Source organism: Lepidochelys olivacea (assembly GCF_965140295.1).
Source record: "Lepidochelys olivacea isolate rLepOli2 genome assembly, chromosome: 15".
NCBI classification, from domain to species: domain Eukaryota; kingdom Metazoa; phylum Chordata; order Testudines; family Cheloniidae; genus Lepidochelys; species Lepidochelys olivacea.
In genome coordinates, this window is record NC_140425.1 from 31,261,378 (window position 1) to 31,278,240 (window position 16,863).

Genomic DNA, 16,863 nt, shown 5'->3' on the forward strand with positions numbered 1-16,863 from the left:
TGGGGGCACTCTGTAGATTGTAAAAACAGTTTACTCAAAGTCTTACCTCGTCTAGCAGCTGCAGTTGGAAAGATTAGAAGCGCAAGGTGCAGGAGTTCTGGGCGGAGCAGCAGCAGGAAGATAGGAGGCATCAAGAACTGAGATCAGCTGCTGACTGGGTCAGATGGCAGCAGTAATAGAGAAGACTAAGTGATGGGGCTGAGCAAGGGACAGAAGCAAGACAGCAGGGTTGGAGGGATTTTATTGTATTCCTAATAGGATCTTATACACAACTCCCTGACAGGCTGGAGCAGCAAGCCCTAGACTGAAATAATTCTGCCATAAGCTGCTGTTATCAGCCAGTCTCTCTGAAGGCACAGTGGTTCTGGTGATGATAGCTAATATGGAGCTGTTTCAGAGTAACAGCCGTGTTAGTCTGTATTCTTTTTGCTAATATGGAGCTATGTAGGGAAAAAATGTAAATTTATGTGCCGTGCTTGGGGCAGTGGCCTGGGCTAGTTTAGTATCATTGCAAGATGTAGGAGGGTGATAAACTGAGATTCTAACAAGGTCTGCTAGCAAAAGGGTGATCAGAAGGTGACCACATTTAACGTATGGATTGTTGTGTGCTTTGCTAATGGGAAAACTGTAGGGAATTTTTCCGTGATGGCTTCATACTCCCCCTAATATTGTCTAATTTTATGCACAGTCCAAAGTGTTATTTATATTGTGACCAAAGAATTGTTGGCTGTATCCTGTCAGTTGATCCTCTTCCAGTGCTGTTTAAAAATAAGAGGCAGTTAGGAACTTGCTAGGAAAGTTGACAGTCCCATCTAAAGCTGTGGAACAGATTCACCCTGAACATTGTGTTTTTCATTGGTTGAAAGTCTTGTAACTTTAATCAATGGTTCTGATATTAAAATGTCAATCCAGCTTTAATTTCCTTTTTAATGTGGGAGGAACTTTCCCATGTTTTAAAGGGCATGCGGAAATGTCAGGATTTCTCAGTAGCCGCAACAGAGAAATGTTGCAATTAATGCAACTTGTGCAGGAAATAATTAACGATGTAACCCATTCAACTTAATTTTCATAGTTGAGAACTGGATCCCATCCGTGCTGCATGACTGAACCTGTTTCAGTTGTTAAGATAAGGAGTACTTGTGGCACCTTGGAGACTAACCAATTTATTTGAGCATAAGCTACAGCTCACGAAAACTTATGCTCAAATAAATTGGTTAGACTCCAAGGTGCCACAAGTACTCCTTTTCTTTTTGCAAATATAGACTAACACGGCTGTTACTCTGAAAGTTGTTAAGATATTATTGCATTATAACTGGGTCCCCACACAGCGTGAGATTCACAGTGTAGATCAACCCATAGGTCCCTAAATGCAGAACAGAGCACACAATTGGGTGCCTTAATTTAGATGCCCAAGTTTGATAAATGGTCTTCTCATATCGCAGCTGTAATGAGATGTTTAAAATTGGCATAATGATTCTCTGTATCACTTTGCTTCTTATTTATTACAGTTCTTATTTAGTTTTCTATATATAGTATTCAGAACAATGAAGTCAAGGAATGTGTACTATAGACACATTCATCAATAACTTACTGTTTTAGTGGTTCACATATAGCTTTCCAGATGTTAAGAATGAGATTTAATGTGTCTGAATCTCCTAGTGTAAAAGCTTTGTTGTGATTTTAAATATTCTTATATATTTCTAGTATCTGAGGCCTCCTGTGCGCTTTCTCTGCATGGCAATTGCTGGAATACTAGACAGAGGTTCAGAATATTTAGATCTGGTTGAATCACAAAGGAGAAAATTATGAAAAATGTAATTGAAAGTGTTTATGTTAAAACTTGCTGGCTGAACTATTTACAAATAATAATTTTGATCAGCTCTAGGTGCAGTGAAGAAGCAGCTGTTCTCTGGATGACATGCTTTGCTTGTTCCTGTGTGTCAGGCTTGTTTGCATAAGTTGCCCCCTACAAGAAACACTGTGGTCCAGCAGACAGGGCGTTGGCCCCTGGGAGACCTGCTTTCAATTCCTGGCTCTCCTACTGACCTGCTGTGTAACCTAGACCCCCTCTGTTTCCTCTCTCACCCTTTGTCTGTTTAGAGTGTAAACACTTTGGCGCAGAGCTAGTATCTTACACGACAGGGCTCTGTTCTCCACTGTGACCTGTACTGGTACTGTAGTACCAATGCTAACGTCACACCTCCCCTCCAAGCAGAGCAGCACAGTATTTTAAACCAAAGCAAAAATTAAACTCCAGACTCACAGCAGAACAGAGTGGAAGCAACATTTGTAGACAAGGGAAGCGCCACCAGCAGCCATGCTATGCTTGGGAAGTATTTCACAGTGTGGCCAGAATTCTGTCACATAAGGCACAGTAAGTTCAGTATCTCCTGTTTGCATCAATGCTCTCCTGGCCCATGTGCTTCACTATTCCTGTCCAAGGCAGCCTCATTCCGAATTTATTCAGTAACCAGTAGTGGCCTACTTCAGTTACAAGATGCAACTGTATGAGAGTGAATCTCAACCCCCGTGTGCTAGATGTAGGTGTGTTGTGGTCTGCACCAGGCCTGGCCAACAGAGGATCTGGGTGGATCCTCGTTTTGAAGCCTTCCCAGCTCATTGAACGATTGTAACACACACAGTATTGATCGTAAAAAATGAAGCTGTTTAGGCCGCTAGCTTTTCCTTTCCCTCTTTGGAGAGCCAGTCGTTGGCCTCGAATCAGGCCTTACTTCTCTTTTTTGTTTTTTTTAACTGAAATCTTAGGTCATGCTTACTTGAGAGGTCTGTTCTCAAACGTGTGGAACTTTGATTGTTCTCCTGCCTAAGGAACAGGAGTCAAAGATCAGGCCCCTGCTTGGGAAGAGCCAAATCCCAGATCCTGTGCGCAGCCTGAGACATTGGGAGTCTGTCTGCAGGGGAGTATCATGGGGGTGCAGAGAGTGGCGTGGGGAGTGAAGTTGACTGATCTGTGAAAAAGGAAATTGCTAGCCATGCACCTCTCCAGCTCACCTCTCAAACTCTCCCCCCCCCCCCACACACACCAGTTAGGGGGAGGGAAATGCCTACAGAGGTGTGTTCCCCAGCCTCTGCGTGGGTTCCCTGTACTGCCTTCCCCCCACCTGCCTGTGCAAGAGAACTGTACTGATTCCACTGCCTTCTGTTCCTGCCAAGGTAGAGGTACAGAGTGTGTGGGGCAGGGGGCAGGATTTGCCTCTGAAGACTTGACCTGTGCTGAATCTATCTTGACGCTACAGAAGGCTCAAATGCTAAGCATACCTTGGATGAGGGGAAGGTGGACACATGATGGGATCTGGGATCCGGAAAGGTCTTGCTATGTAACTGTGCTAACTGAACTTCAGTGCCCGGTTTGGCATGGAAACAGAACGCTTTCCTGCCAGGAAATGACTCTTTCCCCCATGGAGTTCAGTTAGTTGACAAAAGGTTGCCTCAGCACCCTCTGTAGCTGAAGAGACTCTGTGTGTGTGTGTGTGTGTGTGTGTGTGTGTGTGTGTGTGTGTGTGTGTGTGTGTGTGTGTGTGTGTGTGTGTGTGTGTGTGTGTGTGTTAATAAGCCTCTGAAGTTTAGCAAGGGACTTCGCTCTTGCTGTCGATTGTTGAGTGCACTCTGCATTTTGTCACCCCGGGTTCTTCCTGTTTCTCTTGCTTATGAGCAGAGCGTTGGCACGTTGCCAGCATTGTGTACTCTGTGAATCTTTGTCAGGCAGGAAGCGGATTAGTATTTGTCATGGCACTGTTGTTCTCCCGATGGTAGCTACACACACACTCGACCTTGTCCGTCAACAGTCCTGAAATTCCCCAGTGATTTTGGATGTGTGCGCGTCTGTGGTCTGAAATGCAAACACCAGGATTGCTCTCAGCCTCTCTTAGGGTATCTGTGTAGAGATAGAACATCTCTCCTAGCAGCACAGTTGCCTTTTATCAATGGTTTTGAAATCAGTGACACAAAGCCAAGGTCTTGGGCACTTGGCATCATTAAAGATATCCTGTCACTTTGCATAAGAGTAGGGGATTCAGCCCTGACAAATTACATTTTGCTTACCTAAATTTACTGCTCCCATGCCTCTCAATTGAGTACAGTGTTCTCCTTCACCCCTTGTTCAGTGTGCCATTTAAACAGCTGCTGTGTTCTGTCTCAAAAGTGTCTGCATATTGGTAAAGCAATCCTTTATATCCCGTATTTACCTCTTCAGGGGTGTACGGGTTAACTGATGGCTGTTCATTGCTTTGAGACCCTTGGTTGGAGGAGCAAAGTATTACTGCGATGGTTTGTTTTTCATCTTAAGTTTTAGGCTGTTGCATGGCTTGCCAAATTCATTCCTTCTCAGAGTCCCAAGCCTGAGATCAATCTGACTCTGCCCTTCTGAACTGTTGGCGTATCTAGACAGCAGCCTTGCTTTGATGATGATTTTTAAACCTGTTGTTTTGTATCTGATTCAGGCCTAGCATGTCAGGACTGCACCTGGTCAAGAGAGGCCGAGAGCAGAAGAAGCTGGATCTCCAGAGGGATTTCACTGTGGCCTCACCTGCGGAGTTCATGACTCGTTTTGGGGGGAACCGCATTATTGAAAAGGTACCTTGGCCTTAGCCCAGCCCAGTGCATGCTCTCGGGGACGTCTGGCTTCCTAGCTCTCTTTGCAGTTGGGATGCTGGTTTCCTGAACAGTTCTTATGTTCTGTAGGGTCCTGGCATGGAGGTTCCGAGGATATTAACATAGGTCAGTTATGTCAAAGCACCATTAAGCATCAAAATGGACCCTACAAATACAAAACTCTTTGGAACTCCTTAGAGGTGTCTCCTATATGCAGTTTTTTGCTTCTTTCCTCCCTTGGTACATGTGTGCGAACCCGCTTCTCCCTTGTCCCTGCTGATTGCCTGAAGGTTCCTTCCTTTTTTCTTTTCATTGTAAACCTCAACTCTTGACTTCCGATGTTGCTTCCAACACCTTTCTAGAGGGTGCTACCTGTTGAAGCCAGTCATTGCTGTGCTCTCGGTCCTCAGAGAAAGGGCTTCTGCAGAGCTTTGTGAGGTATTTTATTCCTTCCCATGCTCAGGGCTGGGCAGTGCCTTGTGTTATGCTTGAATCAGCCAAGTTGTTCTTGTCAAAATTATTTCTCACCATCCCAAAAGTAAGTCTTTTTGGCTAAGACTCGACATCATGAAGACTGGCAGTCAAGTCACAGCTTCGAGAAACCATGTTTGTTAGAAACATTGATCTTGTCTCAACTTCAGCATTCGCAGGCAGCCTGCTCCTGAACTGGTTTCGTTTGATGGGAACAGACATCGCAATTAATTGTTAGTGAGTGGCTGAGAGTCATTTTAGGGTGTTTATGAATTGTATTACAGACATTGGGCCAGTTTCGATCTCCATTGTGCCTGGAATAAATCCAGAATAACTACTTTGACTTCAGTGGAGTAACCAAGAGCAGAATTTGACCTCATATTTCAGCTTTTTCTCATTTGCGTAGAAACGGTAACTAGCCTAATGCTTCCTTCATCTGGAGACTTCCTGCAAAAGTTCAGCTCTTGGAAAGGAGCTATTGTGAACTTTCTGGGCTGTTATAATGTGTCTGTCCCTGTATTCTGCTATTCTACTCTCTCTACAACCATGAAACTCCCATGTCAATAACACTACTGTGTGTGTAATGACCAACATACATGTTACTACGTAACTCCCTTCCAGTGATCTAAAGTCTGCAATTTTGGTGTCTTGGCAGAATTTTGAATAAGGTACCAGCCTTTTAATCATTCCCATAGCTGTGCATTAGGGCCAGATATTGCAAGGTGCTGGGTGCCCTCGTCTCAGTTTTCAGGGGAAATGAAGGGTGTCTCTGCCTTTTGCAGGTTTGAGTCCAGCCAGATCCAAACACCTGCCTCTGACCCCTGTGTTCCTTTCTGCCTTCTTGCTTCCAGGTTCTGATTGCAAATAATGGCATTGCTGCTGTGAAGTGCATGCGCTCCATCCGCAGGTGGGCCTACGAAATGTTCAGAAATGAGCGAGCAATTCGATTTGTTGTCATGGTTACACCTGAAGATCTTAAAGCGAATGCAGGTAAGTCCTAGGTCCATAAAATCTAACCAATACCTGACATTTGCGTTCCCTCTTTCCTTGCGGTACCTATTGCAAACATCTCCTGATAGGCACCGGTGCTGCTGCCTCTTTGTTCTCGCCTCAGCATCACCTGGGAAGTTGTGTAGTGACTGGTTTTAGTCAGAGGCCATTCTGCACAAACGCCTGCAGTCATGAGCCAGGGCATCTCCCAGTGTTTTCAGAGTTTCTCCTTTGCATGGACAATAGGATCAGACCAACTGATAGATTTAGCCTCTTCCCCTCCTCGGGTTCTAGAAGCGTAGTTGCTTTGCAATATATAGTGATGTGTGCAGCTTGTCATGGCTGCAGTTCCCTGGGGGAGCAGCCATAATAGGAGCTGAAGTTGTCAACTCTGATGCAGTCAGTTTGCTATGCATGTTATCCCCCAACCAGCCCACTGCTCTGTACACTACCATGAATGGGCTCTCTCTTCCAGAGTACATCAAAATGGCTGATCACTATGTTCCCGTCCCTGGGGGAGCCAACAACAACAACTATGCCAACGTAGAGCTGATCGTGGATATTTCCAAGAGGATTCCGGTGCAGGTACAAGCAGCTCACAGGGGGTTGGCCTTCATGGGCTAGGGATGGTCACACAAAAGTTATGAACCTGAAGCTCAGGAATCCTCCTGGGCATATTTGATGGTCTGGAAATGGGTCCTGGCATTAGGCAGGTAATTCTGGGGGGACAACCGGAGATCTTAGGGCCTGCCAGTGCCTGTACAAATGAATGGAAAGATTCCCGTTGGCTTCAGTGGGCAACAAGAGAGAATGGAATGTGTCTGCAGAGCTGAGGCTCTGGCTCCTGACTGGGGGGTAATTATTTGCAGTGCCTAGCACTGTCGCAGCAAAGGGGGTCTCCTGGCTAAGTTACAAACAGAAATGGCTCTGGAACCATCCCTGCTCTTTCTGTTACACAAATGACCTTCAAAGCCCGGAGCAGACCCGTACCTTGGTCTGTGCCCTCAGAGGTGCCACTTTGGTGCTGTGGCATGAGGGGGAAGGTGCCACCGGGCTAGGTGGCCCCTCTGTTTAGCATACCATGGCTCCATCCTTTGAGGAACTGAGAACAAGAGCACCCACTGATTGTTACCACCATGACAGGACAGAGTGGGAGGGGTTGAATCCTCAGGTAAATGGCTCCCTGACCACTTAGGCCTTTAAAGACTGTGACTAATACTCTTACTCTCGAAGGGGAACAGGTGGATTGTAGAGAGAGGCCAAAACTGTGGTTAGGACTTTGAAGTTTGAAGGTGTTGGGATCCATGCTGTTGATCTGCGCCTGTCTCTATTAGAGGGCAGCACAGGCTGCTGTGACGGAAAGATGGGAGGACACTTGTGCGGACAGCTATCCTCACACACTCACTGCTTTTCTTTCATCGCAGGCCGTGTGGGCTGGCTGGGGCCATGCTTCTGAAAACCCTAAGCTTCCGGAGCTGCTGCAGAAACATGGGGTGGCTTTCCTAGGTAGGGTTCTTGCTTTTTCCCCTCAATGCAGCCCTCTGCTTAAACCAACAAAACCCACCACTGTCCAAGGGCATCTCATACACTAAGTTAGCAAATGTGTTAGTGTCCTTGGCTTCTGGTGGGCACCACTATTTCAGAGTGTGGTGTCTGTGTGTATTGGCCCTACAATACTAATGTAGGGACTCTCAAGCCAGGGTTCATGGAGACTTTCCAGTTACATTCCCCATAATGAGTGCTTGTACTCAGTTGTGTTTGATGCGGGTGGAGGGTGGGTGGGATACGGAGTTCTTTGTCTCCCCTTGAAAAGGGACCCACTACTGCTGTGAGTTTGAGGCACTGACTTCATGTTTTTGTTTCCTGCTGGCTTTAAGGTCCTCCCAGTGAAGCCATGTGGGCTTTGGGAGATAAAGTGGCTTCCACCATTGTAGCCCAGACTGTCCAGATCCCCACGTTGCCGTGGAGCGGAAGTGGTAAGAATGCCTTCTGCATGAGATATGCTTTTTCTGAACTTGGCTTGTGTCAGATTTATTTGGGTGTTTTCTGTCAAACTTAGAAGGGAAAAAGTGGGGATCCTCCTAGCCAACGGGCCAGATCTTGGGTGGGTGTCACCCCTCTTCTGCCCAGGCACATTTAAGTGCTTACTTTTCTGCTTGCTAGGAATAGCCAATCCATCATTAAATTGTTGACTCCAGTTGCTGTATAAAGCAGGAGTTTTGTGAATCCTTAGTGCTTTCCTTTTTTCTCTTCCTAATCGCCAATTCTCCTGCTCTGTCTTGATGCATCTCTTCTTCCTTGGGCTTTTATTGTTGCTTTTACCCTCATAAGTAGTTTTTCATCCAGTTTTTTTTTCCAAACTCTCCCATTCATAATCTCCTCCTCGTCTGCCTTAGCCATTCTCACTTTATCATATTCATCTTCACTGTTTTCTCCCTTCCCTTCTCTGCCTCTCGGTCCCCTCTGTTTCTGTTTGTCCTGTGTCTGTGCTTCGGCTCTCTAGGGATGGGTACCTAAGCCTGGTTCCTGATCACTCTCCCAGTACAGAAGTGGGTGGCAGAGAGAATTTACAGGTGTTGCTGTCCACGTCTCAGCTCAGCCACAGCCCTGTGGCTTTTGATGGCTCAGAGTTTATCGGACTTGAGATACTAATCTGGGGTCTCTGCCATGGTGAGATGCCTGGCTGCCTCGCTCCTGGAGGGCTGCTAGACCCCAATTTGTGTGGGGTTTTAAAAAAAGAGCCAGAATGATTTAAAAAAAACAACCCAAAACCTTGGTAAACAACCCAAAACAACCTTGGTAATAGCAATGCTGAGATCTCTGCAGGTTTGTTCTCTGGCTCAGAGCTGCTCTCCTGTGTAACAGGGCTTTGGGGAATACAATTGGTCCCTGCTAAATCTGGCCTGGCTGCTCTCCAGACAAACTGTGAACCCCTGGTTGCTTTCCCATATGATTCACAGTGGAAATATGGCTGTAGTAGTTCCTATGGCTGGGCTGGTGGTGAGGAAGCTTCAGTAATTTGTCAAATCCAGCCATTTGCTGTGGGTCTCCAAGGCAAGAGAATGAGTTAGCGAGGTCCCTCTATAACCATGTGCCCCTCTGCTGCATTAAGGCCTTCTGAGGTCAATGTTTCATTCTGTAGGTCTCATGGCAAAATGGACGGAGGAGGATTGTGAGCAGCGGAGAACAATCAGCGTCTCCCTGGAGACTTATGCACGAGGCTGTGTAAAGGACGTGGATGAAGGCCTGGAGGTAAAGATCCGGGCCCAACAGCGGCTCAGCTCATTTTATTTGAAATTGTAAATAGGGAATCATCATCATCCAGTGGGTGTGTTTCCAATGGCGTCCCGCAGTGATCAGTCCTTGCCCTTGCCCTATTTAACATTTTTATCAATGACCTGGAAGAAAACAAATTCATCCGTGCTAAAGCTAGCAGATGATACAGAAGTTGGGGGAGTGCTAAATAATGAAGAGGGTAGGTTGCTGATTCAGAGTGATCCAAATTGCTTGGTAAACTGGGAGCAAGCAAACAATGTGCATTTTAATATGGCTAAGTGTATGCATCTAGAAACGAAGAATGTAGGCTGTACCTAGAGGATGGGGGACTCTCTCCTGGGAAGAAGTGACTCTGAAAAAGATTGAGGGGGTGGGCGTGGATAATCAGCTGAACATGAGTTCTCAGTGTGACACTGGCCAAAAGAGCTAATGTGATCCTGGGGTGCAGTAAAGGGGAATCTTGAGCAGGAGTAGAGAGGGTTATTTTACCTCTGTAATTGTTTCTGGTGTGACTGCAGCTGGAATACCATGTCCGGTTCTGGTGTCCTCACTTAAAAAGGATGTTTATATGTTGGAGAGGATTCAGAGAAGAGCCACAAGAATCATTAAAGGATTAGTGATAGGCTCAAGGAGCTTAGTCTATTTAGCTTAATAAAGAGAGGATTAAGGGGTGACTTGATCACAGTCTATAAGTCACTACATGTCAAACATACATTTAATAATTGGCTCTTCAGTCTAGCAGAGAAAGATATAACATGATCCAATGGCTGGAAGTTGAAGCTAGACAAATTCAGATTGGAAATAAGGTGTAAAGCTTTAATGATGAGAGTAATTAACCATTGAAACAATTTACCAAGGGTCATGGTGGATTCTATGTCACTGAGAATTTTTAAATCCAGACTCAACGTTTTTCTAAAAGCTCTGCTCTAGAAATTATTGTGGGGAAGTTCTGTGGTCTGTGCTGTACAGGGATCAGACTAGATGATCAAAGTGGTCCCTTTTGCCCTGGGAATCTATGATTCTATTCCTTAATTGGATTCCTAATAGTAATAGAAAGGGACCTGACCAGGGCTATTCGCTCCCAGCACATGTCACAGAAACAAAAATAAATTTCAGCAGTGACTGCCACATGTCTAACAGCCAGAAGAGCCGACCCCTCTACCTGGTACAATGCTCCCCTGCCCATTGAAGATCCAAACTCTCACCACACCTCACCTCCTGCTGCAGGCTGTGCAAAATAGAGGTACCCTGAAATCCAGCAGATGGGGACTGGTTTGAATCAGAGCTAATGGGAGCTGTTTGAGGGCTGAGGCCCTCCAAGCAGCTGATCTGCTACCAGCTCCCTCTCTGTTAAATTGAGAGGAATTCAATGAGTGCATCTGTGTCCGTTGTATTCGCTCTGGACATATTGAACCCCAGGGCCAGGGGACCCGACTCTGTGGGCTTCGATGAGTGCCGCACCCACTTACTCCAGGGTTGCATTTGGCCCAGAAACATCTAAACCTTTCCCTTCAACTTTCTGGCCCTTTCCCTCCTCCAGGCAGCCGAGAGGATTGGCTATCCTGTGATGATAAAGGCTTCAGAAGGCGGCGGTGGCAAAGGAATCCGGAAAGCAGAGACCACAGAGGAATTCACTGGCTGCTTCAGACAAGTGAGAGACTCTGAGGAGAGTTCGTACCCCCAAATCCCACCTTTTTAATTTGCTCCCTCAGAGAAGTAAGAGGCATCAAGGAGGACGCCTCCCTCCACCCCCATCCGAACATATACCTGCCTTTTTAACTTTCCCCACCCTTCCCCGAAGCTCTGAGGAGGGCCTTATCCTCCCCACAAATCCTGCCTTTTTAATTTTTTCCCTTTAAAAGTATATGTAATAGAAGAGCACTTATTCCCCACTATTTCCCTGACTGATTTTATAGGCATATTTTGGGGGTCAGAGTTATCGTCCGTTCAAACGCTAATATTATGTTTTAAAAAGATGTGAAAAGCTCAGTACATAATGGAGTTGGGAACATGAATGATATTTGTATTGGTGCCTAGGCCTGGTGCCAGCCCTCTGTCCAGCAGTGAATTTCCCCCACGGAGGATGGGTTTACACATGTCATCAGTGTCAGGGAATACACAAGCCTGCATCCACCATGTGAATGTGTTTCTCACGCTCTTCTCCTCCCCTCCCAGGTACAGAGCGAGGCCCCAGGGTCCCCCATCTTTGTGATGAAATTAGCCCAGAACGCCCGGCACCTGGAGGTGCAGGTCCTTGCTGATCAGTACGGGAGCGCAGTTTCGTTGTTTGGCCGAGACTGCTCCCTACAGCGCAGGCATCAGAAAATAATTGAAGAGGCACCGGTGACGGTAGCGGCTCCCTCCATGTTTGACTTTATGGAGCAGGTAGATATTCTGGGTCTTTTCTGTGGGCTGGGCTGAGGTGGCTCTGACAGAGAGAGGGGATGTTAAAGAAGAGGAACCTTTTAGCTACTAGTTTTATTATATGTATTTCGGTAATGCCTAGGAACCCTGAGCAAGGCCCCATTGTGCTAGGAGACCATGCCAGGCTCAGAAAGCTTACACTCCAGGTATAAATGGAAAACCACCAGGATGAACTGTTCAGATGCTTGTGTACAGCCCTCGTGTTTCAGCCAAATGTTTAAAATCATAAACCCAAGAGGCTGCCTGATGAGCAGAGCTGGAACTAGGCATTTTAACACCTGGGGCGAGCAAACATATTTGGGTCCCTTCCCTTTTTTCGTCATTTCCCCTCCCAGAGGTGATGTTTGGGCAGGGAGATGGGACACAGGGTCACAGTGCCGCCCTCACCCCCTGATTTTTTTTGGTTGTGCCCCCAACCCAGACAGGCTGGGTGGCCCGTTGTGGTGAGTCATGGGCTGTAGGTGGTGCTTTCTCCACGAGCCCTGCTGTGCAGGGCTTTAAGTGTCACCTGATTCCACCTCACTTTTCCACCCCCACAGCTTTGCACCCTGGGTGGCTGCCCCGCTTGCCCTGCCTTGGTTACAGCCCTACTCATGAGTGTCCAGCAAGTTAATTCTTGTATCCCTTCCACAATCTCCCTGAACTGGGGGTTCTCAGCCTGGGAGCCATGACCACCTCCCCTTTCTAGAGGGATAAATGTACTGTTGTAGCCTGGGGCTGCGGTATGGAAACACTGTCCCAGTGGATCAGCTCTGACCTAAGGGTCTAACCCTTAGTCATGTGAGTATTCCTTACTTCACAAGCCTCTGGTACCTCTTGTGTGACTAATGTGATCTCACCTTTCTGCAGTACACTTGTTGTTTCAGTATTTGCATTATAGTAGCCACTAAGGGCCCCAATCAAGGAGCAGGTCTCCATTGTGCTGGGCGCTGTACACACACATAGAAAAACACATAGAAAAACAAACAACCCCCATGCTTACCAACATCTCAGTTGAATGAGTGACTCTTAAGGTGGGGAGGTTTGTTTAATTTAACTAGCATTTTTGATGGATGATTTTGATTCTCTACTTGAAATTTTTTCTAGCTGCCACTATCCACCTCTGGTTGCTGTAGAGTTTGGTAGCTCTACATTACCTCTCCCATATTAAGCACGTAATTAAGGAGCAGGCTGAACTTCAAAGTCTTGGTTCTTGCAAACCTGACACAGCTTAACTAACCAGGTGTAGTGGCTTTTATTCCTCCGTTCCCAAGTGACGCTCTGTCCCATCTCCTAATGACTTCTGTTGCTTCCATGTTTCTGTGCTGCATTGTGTGGCTCACAGTCAGTTACCAGCTGCACACTAAAGGGATCACGGTTGTAAATTGCTTTCCAGTGTTAGTGTAAAAATTCGTTCTCCCTCTTGGTCTGATGCTTTTTTTTTTCCTGTTTATTTGTATTGCTGCGACATGTGTCTTTCCCCGATTTGATGTAGTGCCCTGGAAATATTACATGAGGGACATGTCAGAAACATGCCTGTAATAGACTCTGAACACCAGGCAAAGCGCTTTACAGTTGTGGACTAGCAGGAGCTCGCGTCACAAAAGCCAGATCTGTTTGTGTTGTGTTTTCAGTGCGCAGTACGCCTTGCAAAGATGGTGGGCTATGTGAGTGCAGGGACAGTCGAATACCTCTATAGTGAAGATGGGGGCTTCCACTTTCTGGAGTTAAATCCCCGCTTGCAAGTGGAACATCCTTGCACAGAAATGATTGCTGATGTGAACTTACCTGCGGCTCAGCTACAGGTATTTGAAATTTGTCAACATACCATTTTTTCCCACTGTTGCTTTCCTTAAAGCTGTTGCAATACATGAATGACTCTGAGGCGCTTGTTGGTTTGAGCCACATGTTGTGTGTGAGTTTGGAGCTTGTGAAAGGAACTAGATTGGCAGACTGGGAGAAGGAATTTCTCTCTCCATCAAGAGGTAGAACATGGGCAGCAGCAGACCAAGCCCCTGCGTGATGTCTTACTCCCAACTCGGAGGAGCCATCTCTAGGAGTGAGAGGGACATTTGGTCTCCAAGGCCCCATCAGTCCTGAGCACCTCAAAAATATGCCCACAAAATGACCAGTTGGGATGACTGCTCTTAAGGTCACTTCACACAGGGCTCTGAACAGCCATCAGATGGCTGCTTCCTTCAATTCCTTCAGAAGGGGTTGGATTTGAACTGGAGATCTAGAGGGTGAAAGGCTCCTTGTCCCTTTCCCGTTTACTTGAGCCAGCCAGTCTGACTGATTGGCTATAATTGTCATGCTGAAGCCTAATTTCAAAGCTAATTTAGAAGAATCCAAGCCACGTCTCCTTTGTCTCCTTTTTCTGATGGGCACTTGTGCAGATTGCAATGGGTGTCCCCTTGCACAGAATAAAAGACATCCGAGTGCTGTATGGAGAGTCGCCATGGGCTGATACACCCATCTGCTTTGAGAGCCCTGCAAATATCCCAGTGCCCAGAGGCCATGTCATTGCTGCTAGAGTCACCAGTGAAAACCCTGATGAGGTGAGTAAATGGAACCCTGTTTAGAAAGCTCCAGCTCTGGTCTGGATCAGATTGAAATGTGGCTGAGGGCAGGGCGCGACCCTGTTTTTAGCAAGATCTGAACTCTGAGAGGCCCTCCACTGATCAAATGTCAGAATATTGGACATATTCTCAGATGAGATTGGTGGGGTTAATGGAATCCACAGGCGGACTTATATCATAGCTGTTGTTTGCAATGGGATTCCTCTTTTCTGACTTGCACCTGTTCGGTTTCAAATGTAAACTTCTTTCTTACTTCTTTGTGTTTTTTTACATTGACTCTAGGGGTTCAAGCCAAGCTCAGGGACAGTGCAGGAGCTGAATTTTCGTAGCAGCAAGAACGTTTGGGGTTATTTCAGTGTGGCAGCTGCTGGTGGTTTGCACGAATTTGCTGATTCGCAGTTTGGGCACTGTTTCTCCTGGGGAGAGAACCGCGAGGAGGCCATCTCGTCAGTATTTCCTCCCAGTAGGATTAGCAATAAGCATTCTTCAGGGGACTCAAGTGTCACTGAATGTTGATGGGTTTAGATATAAAAAATATTTGGTTTTAACCCTAAGAGGCAATGAGCCGCTTCAGCTCTTCTGAGCAGTTTAGCTGTGGACTTGTGACAAAGAGACCTGCAGGGCAATTAGGGAGACTGTTCAAACTAAACTGAACTATTCAGAATTGTGGTGATTTAGCCCTGCTTCAGCAAAGCACTTAATGCTTAGCTCTGTGTATTGCTCTTACGGGTGCTGGTCATGTGCTTTGCTGCATTGTGGTCTCACAGAGCTACTCTGTTATCTTTCAAAGTAAACTGTTTCCCAGTAGGCCAAAAAAAAATTTTTTTTAAGAGCTGAACATGCAGAAAGGGCAGACTTTTAATAACAGACTCGGAGACAGCTTTTGACTGCAGGCTGTCTCTCTCTCGGGTTATAGAAACTTTATCTAGCTAGGTTTTTATAAGGTTGCCTATCACCATATGCAGCATCCTCAACCACTAAATTCTGTGTAGCTTGCTGTATATACCTTGGCTGCTGTGGAAGAGCCTTCTTGCATGTCAGTTGAAATCCAATTAAAATGCGGCGTATGCGTTTGTATGTTTTGTAAAGAGAAGTTTAACATCTGCTCTTGCACTTGTGTATTGGATAAATCAGATTCTGGGTCTTTAGTACTTTGTATGGTAGAAAATGAAGTGGGCAAAGACATTTGCTAAGAGGGGGAAAAGAAATAGTTATCCTGTGTGCCCCAATAGATCGGTATGCTTAGCACTGAATATTTGTCATGCATCTTAAACTCAGTATTAACAGAGGAACTTTTCTTTAAAAGGAATATGGTTGTGGCACTGAAAGAGCTGTCTATCCGTGGGGATTTCAGAACAACAGTCGAGTACCTGATTAAGCTGCTGGAGACTGAGAGTTTTCAGAACAATGAGATAGATACTGGCTGGCTGGACCACCTGATTGCTGAGAAAGTGCAGGTGGGAGAAGCTGAGCTCTGATTTTCTTCCCTCTGGCTAATCGTCTTCATTCTCACATGGACCTGCTGTCCACAATGTGCTGGAAGTGTCATTCTTTCCCCCGCTAGGCCGAGAAGCCAGACACCATACTGGGCGTGGTTTGCGGTGCTCTGAATGTAGCAGATGCCCTGTTTAGGACTTGTATGACTGACTTCCTGCATTCGCTTGAAAGGTAAAGTGCCAAATGACTAACGGGGATAAGCACAATGAAGTGTGGCTGTTAAACCGTTCTTATGACCAAATACTGGTCCCACTGAAACGAATGGGAGTTTTGTAATGGTCTTCAGCGAGAGCAGGGGTATATGGAGCATGTGACATAAGGTGCTGTGTTTGAGAGGTAGTGGACAGGGTGCTGGGCTGCGGCTCAGGAGATGTGGTTCTGTCCCCAGCTCTGTCACTGGCCTGCTGAGTGACTGCAGGCAAATCACTTCCCCTATCTGTGTCTCAGTTTCTCCTCACACCTTTTTGTCTTTTTAGACTAAAAGCTCTTTGAGATAGGGACTCTTTCAGTCTGCCTCTTACTATGTGTTTGTACAGCACCTAGTGGATTAGGGTCCCAGTCTTGGTAGAGGACTGTACATACTATTGTAATAATAAAATGCTTGTTATTGAGCCGCACATGTATGTGTGAGAGAGTGAGGTGAGAGATCCAAGGTTTTTCGGCACATAAGCTGACCTTTGTCACACACATTCAGGCTAGTGGTGCATGATTTTGTCTAATGCAAGTTCCCACCTTAGCAGAGTAAGGCATGACCAGCCACTAAGGGAGTTAAAACAAGGTACAGAATGTTGACTCGTGGTTACATTGCTGATTTCCAGAGTGGAATGTGAAGACAGTGTTCCTATATTCTTTATCTAAGGCAGCTAAGTGGAGGAAAGGAAATTTCACTGTTCGACCTCCAGAGCTTTAATGGGGCCAGCAAAGGAGATGAGATATTAAAATAGAAAACCCAAGGTTTTTGCTTTTTGCTTCTGTGATGTAGGAAGTCAGGTTAGATTAACATAATGGTCCCTTCTGGTCTTTAACGTCTATGAAT

The 16,863-nt window shown here is 46.2% G+C and overlaps 1 protein-coding gene across 1 annotated transcript in view; it reads left to right on the forward strand.

Annotated features, from left to right (window-relative positions):
* ACACB (acetyl-CoA carboxylase beta) overlaps window positions 1–16,863 on the forward strand; it is a gene marked incomplete at its 5' end in the record, with an annotated part of 68,076 nt that overhangs the window by 10,413 nt on the left and 40,800 nt on the right. Inside the window, 13 exons of the mRNA XM_084649134.1 lie at window positions 4,461–4,593; window positions 5,934–6,072; window positions 6,548–6,657; window positions 7,497–7,578; window positions 7,950–8,048; window positions 9,215–9,324; window positions 10,889–10,999; window positions 11,524–11,733; window positions 13,386–13,556; window positions 14,148–14,309; window positions 14,613–14,776; window positions 15,637–15,787; window positions 15,895–15,998. Of these exons, the coding sequence (XP_084505260.1) occupies window positions 4,461–4,593; window positions 5,934–6,072; window positions 6,548–6,657; window positions 7,497–7,578; window positions 7,950–8,048; window positions 9,215–9,324; window positions 10,889–10,999; window positions 11,524–11,733; window positions 13,386–13,556; window positions 14,148–14,309; window positions 14,613–14,776; window positions 15,637–15,787; window positions 15,895–15,998 (1,746 nt within the window). The remainder of the gene's footprint in view (window positions 1–4,460; window positions 4,594–5,933; window positions 6,073–6,547; window positions 6,658–7,496; window positions 7,579–7,949; window positions 8,049–9,214; window positions 9,325–10,888; window positions 11,000–11,523; window positions 11,734–13,385; window positions 13,557–14,147; window positions 14,310–14,612; window positions 14,777–15,636; window positions 15,788–15,894; window positions 15,999–16,863) is intronic.